The sequence below is a fragment of the Loxodonta africana genome, chromosome 1 (assembly GCF_030014295.1).
Source record: "Loxodonta africana isolate mLoxAfr1 chromosome 1, mLoxAfr1.hap2, whole genome shotgun sequence".
Lineage (NCBI taxonomy): Eukaryota > Metazoa > Chordata > Mammalia > Proboscidea > Elephantidae > Loxodonta > Loxodonta africana.
Window position 1 is genome coordinate 196908930 of NC_087342.1, and position 9591 is coordinate 196918520.

Below are 9591 nucleotides of genomic sequence, written 5' to 3' on the forward strand. Positions count from 1 at the left end.
TTTGACTGATGATATTGAGCTTTTCTATCGTCTCTTTCCACAGATGTAGTTGATTTGATTCTTATGTATTCCATCTGGTGAGGTCCATTTGTATAGTCACTGTTTTTGTTGGTGAAAAAGATATTTGCAATGAAGAAGTCATTGGTCTTGCAAAATTCCATCATGCAATGTCTGGCATCATTTCTACCTCAAAGGGCATATTTTCCAACTACCGATCCTTCTTTTTTGTTTCCAACTTTCACATTCCAATCACCAGTAATTATCAGGGCACCCCAATTGCATTTTCAATCAATTTCAGACTGTAGAATTTGGTAAAGTCTTCAATTTCTTCATTTTTGGACTTGGTGGTTGATGAGTAAATTTGAATAATAGTCATATTGACTGGTCTTCCTTGTAGGCGTATGAATATTATCCGGTCACTGACAGCATTCTTCTTCAGGATAGATCTCGAAATATTCTTTTTGACAATGAATGCAATGCCATTCCTCTTCAACTTGTCATTCCTAGCATAGTAGACCATATGATTGTCCAATTCAAAATGACCAATACTAGTCCATTTCTGCTTCCTAATGCCTAGAATATCGATGTTTATGCCTTCCATTTCTTTTTTGATGATTTCCAATTTTCCTAGATTCATACTTCATACATTCCAGGTTCCAGTTATTAATGAATGTTTACAGCTGTTTCTTCTCATTTTGAGTCATGCCACATCAGCAAATGAAGGTCCCAAAAGCTTGATTCCATCCACATCATCAAAGTTGGCTCTATTTTGAGGAGGCAGCTCTTCCCCAGTCATCTTTTGAGTGCCTTCCATCCTGAGGGGCTCATCTTCCGGCACAGTGTTCTGCTGCTATTCATAAGGTTCTCACTGGCTAGTTCTTTTCAGAAGTAGACTGCCGGGTCCTTCTGCCTAGTCTGTCTTAGTCTGGAAGCTCAGCTGAAGCCTGTCCGCCGTGGGTCATCCTGATATATGAATACTGGTGGCATAGCTTCTAGCATGACAGCAACACACAAGCCCCCACAGTACGACAAACTGACAGATGCATGTGGGAATCTACTCTATTACCAAACCCAAAAAACCACTCATTGCCATCAAGTTGATTCCGACTCATAGCGACTCTATAGGACAGAGTAGAACTGCCCCACAGGGTTCCCAAGGAGCACCTGGTGGATTCGAACTGCCAACCTTTTGGTTAACAGCCGTAGCACCAGGGTTTCCTCTATTAGCAGGGGAAAAATCTGTTTCTAAGGATATTAGGGGGCTCTAAAGTGGGTTGGGTAAGGAATATCTTAGAGGATGCCAGATTATGAGGGCTCATATGGCTATTTATATACAGCAGAACCCACAGATACTGAGGGAGAAATCTCCAGACCCTTCCTGGGATCCCTGGCCTGATGCTCCTCAAAAGTCTCCTCTGGGTTGGTAGGGGAAGCCTTCTGAACCAAGGAGACCAGAGAGGGGCAGTATGGAGTGTTGTATCCATATATGTGGATTACCTTCCTCCCTGAAACCTTGCGATTTGAAGCTATCTAACCCGTACAACGTGAATATTAAAAACACTCTGTAGTGATAAGAACAGCAAGAACACCAGATGCATTTTAGGGTAAGAAAGAAGAATTATTCAAGGACACATATCTTATGGGTTTCCCTAGGTTTTTTGAAGGCTGTGAACAATGAACATGAAATGTTCTATAACACTCTCTGTTCAAACTGGTTTTGGAAGCCTTCTCTTAGAAATACTATCCAGAATGTTTCTTAAAGGCAAATACGGTGAGACTTCGTCTCACATACTTTAGACATGGACATGTTATCAGGAGGGGCTAGTCCCTGGAGAAGGACATCATGCTTGGTAAAGTAGAGGGTCAGTGAAAAAGAGGAAGACCCTTGACAAGATGGACTGACACAGAGTCTGCAACAACGGATTCAAGCATAACAATGATTGTGAGGATAGTGCAGGACTGGGCAGTGTTGTGTTTTGATGTACATAGGGTAGGCACCTAATAACAACAAAATCATTCATATTATCAGTCACGAAAACAAATAGATTTTGTTAGTTTCTGATCATACTTCAAGTTAAAAAAAATAACTTACTTTGTTTTAATGACATTTAAATGCTATTATTTCTCAATTAATCAATCAAGAAGTCGTCAGAATGAGGCAGGCAGCTTCAGAGGTCAACTCTTCTAAGAGATACCTGCTCTGGCTTATCCTCCTACACTGAGCAGAACAGGCTGCACATTCTTCTGAAATTGTTCTTGACAAGATAACCACAGAACAGCTATAGTGGGTCTCAACCAGTTTTAGTAGGTTTTCTACGCCATCTTAACATTTCATGTGACCTATCAGCTCATTAAGTGAAAAATACACATTGGCACCCAACTCCTGGATGAAGACTTAACATGTTAATTAAAAAAAAAAGACCTCTTCCTCCATCCCAGAGAATCCTTGTCTAGAGCAAATGCATAGTCATCTCCAAGCTCTGAGCGGCTGCGTGAAAGTCGATCTGGAATATTCATGATTAATTTGCATTTCCTTGTCTGTAAAAGCCCACCTCCCCAAGCTGCCTGCAAGCAGTCTTGGAGGCAACAGCCTTGACTGCTCCTTCCCTTGCTCAAAGAAATAAAGGCATCTTTCTTCTCTAGTGGTTAAGTGCTACAGCCACTAACCAAGAGGTTGGCAGTTCAAATCCACCAGGTGCTCCTTGGAAACTCTATGGAGCAGTTCTACTCTGTCCTATAGGGTCGCTGTGAGTTGGAATCGACTCGATGGCAGTGGCTTTGGTGGGTTTGTTTTCTTCTCTCCCACTTGGCCTCTTGTTTATTGGCTGTAGCAAGTGACAAGGACCAGAACCTGGGGTTTCCACCCAGCAATAAGAACATTTAAAGATCCAATCTTACTTTCATCTGGACACTATGAATTTCATCACATTTCAGATCAGCAAGAGATTTCCGTTTCTGGCCTCTTCGGTGTCCAAATTTACACTTATTTCTCATCACTTGTTCATCATCTTCTATGGGTCTTCGAACATATTTAAATCGATCTTTGAGGGCTCGTTTCCATAAAAACTGCATAAGGAACAAAATGGGCTAGTTAACATTCAAGGAGATTAGAATAATCCTATGTAAATAGAAAAATATTAATTTGTCTATGACCTTTGGACTTGAAATTATTTTCACATCAAAGTCATAGAAATAATGTATCTGTCCTGTCATTTATCCTCACAACAATCTTGCAACCTGGCTATAAAAATTATAATCCCTAAATTATAGCCAAGAAATTTGAGGGCTAGAGAAATTAAAATACTTTCCCAATGTCATGTAGCTATTGAGTAAATATACTGGCTCTTGAGCCTAGATTTGCTAATTCCCAAACCTGAATAGTTTCCACTATGATTCGCTGTCTTCAAAACACATCCTACTTTTCTAATAGGCTCTAGAAAAGAATGGCTTATGAAAGCAAGCACTATGTGGATTGATGCATTTCCTTTAACCTTTTCTGTCATCCCTTGAGATTCACTTAAAAAAAAAAAATCTTTGCCGCTGAGTGGATTAGGAGATTCACTTTGGTGAATACTTACTGGCATTCATGGCCCAAAATACTTATGAAGGATCTACTGTTTCAAACACAAAGACCTGGTCCCTGCCCTGGGGGTGAGCAGAGGAGAGGCCGGCAGATTTTGCTTTTAATCTAGAAGAGGGATGAATAATTTCAATATACAGTAAAAGTGTTACAATAGGGGAAGACGTGGCATTATCTAGTATCTTTCTAGGAGATCACAAAAGTCTTCTTGCAGGAGGTGCATCTAAACTGATAGGGATGATGACAGGATGGGGAATGTCAGGTGGGTGGGTGGATAGAAGTTCCAGGCAGATAAGGAGAGGGAGAGCTGGTGACTTTTTGAGAACTGCCAAGGCTTGTGCATGGCTGGGGTACAGATGTGAAGATGTGGGAATGACAGAAAATGAGGCTGGAGAGAGAAGTCAGCCCTATTCTGAAATGCCATGGTTCCCTGTAAAGGAGCGTCAATGTAATCCTGAATCAGAACTTCTCAAACCTATCTCTGTGGACAGGCTGCATCAGAATCAGAATCACAGAGTCCTTCCCCTAAAGCTGTGGTTCTCAAACTTTAGTTTGCATTGTAATCCCCAGAGGACTCCTTAAAACACAGGTCTCTGAGCTCCTCCCCCACAGGCTCTGACTCAGTAGATGTGGGGTGGGGCTGATAATTTGCATTTCTAACAAGTTTCCAGGGAAGCTAAGGCTGCTACTTCAGATCCTAAAGATTCTGATTCAATGGATCTGGATGGGGCCCAGATATCTGTATTTTTAAAAAGCTTTGCAGATAATTGGGCTACAGAGCCAGTTAGGAAACTCTGCTAGGCCACGTTGAGGGGAGACAGCAGTCAGATTTCAGCTCTGAAAGTATCTGTGTGACATGTGGAGAGTGTTTGGGAGACCACAGACATAACAACACCTGGGTGACACACCTGGGCTTCTTTTTCCAACACCTTCTATCTCCTCCCACACCCTGCCCACATCGAGTTAATTCTTAGTTGGCCTCCTGAGCTCGGCTCAGCCATCGCTCACTCTCGGAAGGCCTCTCAAACAGCTTATTTCTTTTGGCAATTGAATCTCAAGTTTCCTTCACACCCACTGTAATGTACTCTCACCTATGTGATTTTTTTTTCTTGCCTTCCTCTCTTCCTCTTTCCCTTCCTCCCTCCCCACTTGTCTGTAAGTACTTAAGGACAGGGTCTGTCTGCTGTGCTCACCAAGCCCAGCCCAGTGCTTGAAAAATGGAAACTATACGTGTTTCATGCCTTGTGTTAATCCTCTGTGAGGCTGAGGGACCCAGGTGTTGAAGCAACAGTCTAGAAGCTGACTAGCTGAGTTTGGGCCTTGCCTGGGAAGTAACTCCCTGTGAGGAAAGGCTCAACACTTCTTACAGCCTGAGCCTTCAGGCTGCTTCTCAGCTTCTCATCTTCCCTGGAATGCCACGTTTGACAAGATTTGATAGTGAGTGCCGGAAATGGAAAGAATTTGCTGGCAGACACATCAGTGTTTGCGTCAGCCCTGGCCATGACAGAGGGTAATAAATAGCTGGGTGATTTTGGGCACAGCTTCTGAGCCCCATCTCCTCATGGGCAAATAGGAATGCCACTGAGGTAATATTGTCTAGTACTTATTAGACTTTGCTCCATGAGTATTATACCATTCTTGGTTAACTGGCTTAAGTTCCAATAGTTCATCCTTCACCTTTAGGAAGTTGGAGCCCTGGTGGCGCAGTGGTTAAGCGTTATCTGCTAACCAAAATGTCGGCAGTTCGAATCCACCAGCCGCTCCTTGGAAACCCTATGGGGCAGTTCTACTCTGTCCTAAAGGGTCGCTATGAGTCAGCATTAACTTGGCAGCAACGGGTTTGTTTTGTCTTGGTTTTCTTCAGAAAGCATAGTGACCTAACTTGGAAAGACCCAGGGTCTAGTACTAGCTCTAGTATGTATTAGCTAAGTAACTTTGAACATTTACCATCTCAGTCATAGTTTCTTCAACTCTGAAATGGAATAATAATATCTGTCCTGTCAACTGCACTGGGTTATTGCAAGACTCAGTGAGTAGGTGTTTCTGGGAGATACTTGTAAACTGAAGTGCCCTTCATAAAACCTTTGGGCAGCCCTGGCAAGGAGTGGTTCGGGTTAAGGGTTGGAGGATGGCTTTGGCACTGACTAAGCTCCTGGGTATGTGTGAGTCAGAGTCGAGTCTGAACTCTACCATCGCTGTCTTATAACTCTCTGGAAGTGAAAACCGAAAAAACCAGTTGCCATAGAGTGGATTCCAACTCAGAGCGACCCTATAAGACAGAGTAGAACTACCCCATGTGGTTTCTAAGGAGCAGCTGGTGAATTCGAACTGCTGACCTTTTGGTTAGCAGCCATATATATCACTTAACCATTGTGCCACCAGGGCCCCGCCCGGAAATGAAGGATGCCTTTATATGAACTAGTGCAAATACACTGTTTTTCCCCTCGTGCTTCCTACAGTTCTGAAGAGCTCCTAAACCTGCTGAACCTGCTGGGAGGTATTATAGCAATTGGCTGCTTAAAAAAAAAAAAAAAACCCAAACCCATGGCCATTGTGTCGATTTCGATTCAGAGAGACCCCACAGGACAGAGTAGAACCGCCCTATACAGTTTCCAAGAAGCAGCTGGTAGATTTTGTACCGCCAACCTTTTGGATAGGAGCCAAATGGTTAACTACTGCGCCACCAGAGCTCCAATTGCCATTTCTTCTTCCCAGCCTAACCCTTTCTCTTCTTATTAACTGATAGAAACAGAAAAAGGACAAATCCAATCCAATCTTCCACATGGGGATTCATTCAATCAACAAGTATTTACTGAGCATCAGCTACTTGCCTGGCCTTATGATTTCCTTAACAAACCTCAGGTAGACAGAATCAATTAAAAAAAAAAGTTTGCCTTTGAATTATCATCCCCCTTTTCCATATTTTTCTAGCTAGAGAGGGTGTAGAAAGTTCTACGTGGGTATAGCTCTCTTCCAATCATTCTGAAATAAAAAATAGTCCTAAATGATGAGCCTCCAGGTGTGATACATGAAGCAGGACAGGTTTTCACTGGCATTATCATTGCCCAGCATTTGAACCCTAAATGTCGTCATTAGGAAACATTCAGGCAAAACCAGATTGTAGAGCATCCTACAAGGCAGGGGTATTAGTTCTGTCCAAAAGTAAATATCCGGAAAAACAAAAGGGCAGGAAGACTGCACTAGATTAAGAGACTAAAGTGACATAAAAAAGAAATGTAATTCATGATACTTGATTAGATTTTACATTAAAAAAATCAGTTTTAAGAATGTTTTTTGAATAATTGAATAAATCTGAATACAGATTAGCTATGCTATTACGGAATTATTGTTAATTTTCTTAGGTATAAAAATGGTATTGTGGTTATATAGAAGATTGTCCTTATCCTTATGAGATATATATTGAGGTTTTTAGGGATAACATCTGTAACTTACTTTCAAGTGCTCGGCCAAAACAAACTATCAACCAGGCAACCAAACAAATACGTATGAGAAAGATATAATAAAGCTGGCAAAATGTTAACATCTGATGAATCTAGATCAGTGATTTCCAACAAGGGGTAGTTTTGTCCCTAAAGGACATTTGGCAATCTCTGCAGACAGTTTCGGGCATTTCCTGGGTAAAGGCTACATACCTTACAATGTGAAGGATAACACCCACGATAAAGAATGAATTATCCAGTTGAAACAAGTGCCAAGGCTGAGAAACCTTGATCTAGATGAAGGTGTTACAAATGTTCACAGTAGCATTCTTTCAATATTTGTGTAATTTAAAATTTTTCAAAATATGTTGAGAATAAAACTAGCCCTAGAATGATAAAAGTTCCTACACAGACTCACACGCACAGTAATGTTCTCAGGAATTTTCTATGACCTCCCCTGTAACATTAGAAACACAACCTTGTACATGGTTACAAGGAGGATTTGGGTACCACACACAAGTTTCCCCTTCTGCACACAAACATCCTCAGCAAGTCTGTATGTTTCTTTATTAGTTACCTATCTTTAGTTAATGCCATTGGGAACAGATGTGGGTAAAATGCACACAAGAGCAAGATCAGCATTATTCATCATTTTCTGTGTGCCTCACATTAATAACCACGAAACTAAAGGTCAGAATGTAATTGGATGGATATGTGTTTGCTCATATGTATATGCAAAGGTCCTCTGAAAAGGGTTTTTAATCACATTGGTTATTTCTGGGGAGGAAAACTAGGCAACTGGAAGGCGGGAGTAGGAAGGAGGCTTTTCCCTTTATACTCTTTTATAGCTTTTGAATCATGTGCATGTATAAGTGACTCAAACAAAGCATTTAAATTATTTTTTAAGAACACAACTAGTTCTGCGCACAGTAACAGTGACTAGTTGGGAGATATTATCTCTTTGGCGCAGAAGGAATTCTGAGTAGTGTCAGCTACACCACCCTAACTACTGTAAGGACTCCAGGCTTCTTGGCCTGAGAGGCAGACAGATCCAGACAGAAAGGGTTCTGTTGGTTGTGTTGGTAGCAATAATTCTCAACAATGACTGCACATTAGAATCATCTTGGGGACTTTAAAAGTACTACTGTCAGGGCCCCATCCTCAGACCAATATAAATGAGATGCTCTGGGGATCCAAACACGTAGCCAGATTGAGAACTGTTGCCCCAGAGAACCTCAGGATCCTTTTTTAAATCAGGACAGCCCTTGGTATGTGTGAGAGGGCAAGGTGAGAGCAGAAGTCAAGACCTCAGCACCGGACAGCTTCTCCACTGGGTCTAATCAGAATACAAGAAAAGCTTACTGAATACCACATCGATTTAGCTGCAGTACCATCGTTTTATTTCTATGTGTCACACTTCCTAAAGACCTTCTCCATAGACCCACTGTCAAACATTAGCTTCCAAATAGCTTTGAGAGAGAGAGAGACAGAAAGATGACAACAGAGAGGGAGAATGAGTAGACAAAGAAACACTAGGTAGAGAGAGAGATAAACAAGGAAGGTATAAAAAGAACAGAGACAAAAATAAAGACAGACACCAAAACAAAGAGAGAAACATAGTCTGACATTGAGAAAGAAAGATACCAAAACCAAAACCCAATGCCAACGAGTTGATTCCAGCTTATAGTGACCCTACAGGACAGAGTAGAACTGCCCCCACAGGGTTTCCAAGGTTGTAAATCTTTATAGAAAGAAGCAAACTGCCACATCTTTCTCCAGTGGAGTAGCTAGTGGTTTCAAATCACCAACGTTTTGGTTAGCAGCCAAGTGCTTTAACCACTGCGCCACCAGAGCTCCTCTGAGAGAAATATCAAACCAACCAAACCTGTGGTCGTTGAGTCGATGCCAAGTCACAGCAACCCTATAGGACAGAGTAGAACTGCCCCATAGTTTTTCCAAGAAGTGGCTGGTGGATTCGAACTGCTGACATTTTGGTTAGCAGCCAAGCTCTTAACCACTGCGCCACCAGGGTCTGAGAGAGATTTAGAGCTGTGGAAAGAGAGACTCAGAGATGACAAAGATAGAGTCAGAGAAGGAGAGTCAGAGAAAGAGAAACAGATAGACCTAGATAGGCCGAGAGAGAGACCAAGGGGTTGAGGACGGGGGTGAGGCATAAAATCACTAGATGATACAAGAGTATCATTTTAAGAAGGGCTGGGATTAACAGGATGGTACCATATGACCACTTACAAAGCCACAGCCATCTTCGTCCAGGAAAGGGTGGGCCTGCAGTAGGGCGTTGACCACGTTGTTGTACTGCTGGGTACTGGGATACCTGTTTACCACAACAAGGAGGACATATTTACTTCAAACAGCCCACATTTCTTCCCTTCAGTTGAGTGTAAATCACACTTTTCTTCAAATCTTTCTATATAATAAAAAATAAATCTAGGCAACATTCAAATATTGGGCAATGTTGAAATTATTACCAATACGTCACAGTTGGTGAAAAGAGTTGATTGCAAATGATTTCTACTCAACTCTGCAAACAGACCCTCTTCGAAAACAGTA

At 41.8% G+C, this 9591-nt stretch overlaps 1 protein-coding gene across 3 annotated transcripts in view; it reads right to left on the bottom strand.

Moving 5' to 3' along the window:
* The window catches only part of SAMD3 (sterile alpha motif domain containing 3), a 55548-nt gene that overhangs the window by 28250 nt on the left and 17707 nt on the right, over positions 1-9591 (bottom strand). For all 3 annotated transcript variants that reach the window (XM_023557859.2, XM_010588437.3, XM_064290782.1), the window contains 2 exons: positions 9271-9355; positions 2899-3066 (listed from right to left, as the gene is read on the bottom strand). In XM_023557859.2, coding sequence (XP_023413627.1) covers positions 2899-3066; positions 9271-9355 — 253 coding nt within the window. The remainder of the gene's footprint in view (positions 1-2898; positions 3067-9270; positions 9356-9591) is intronic.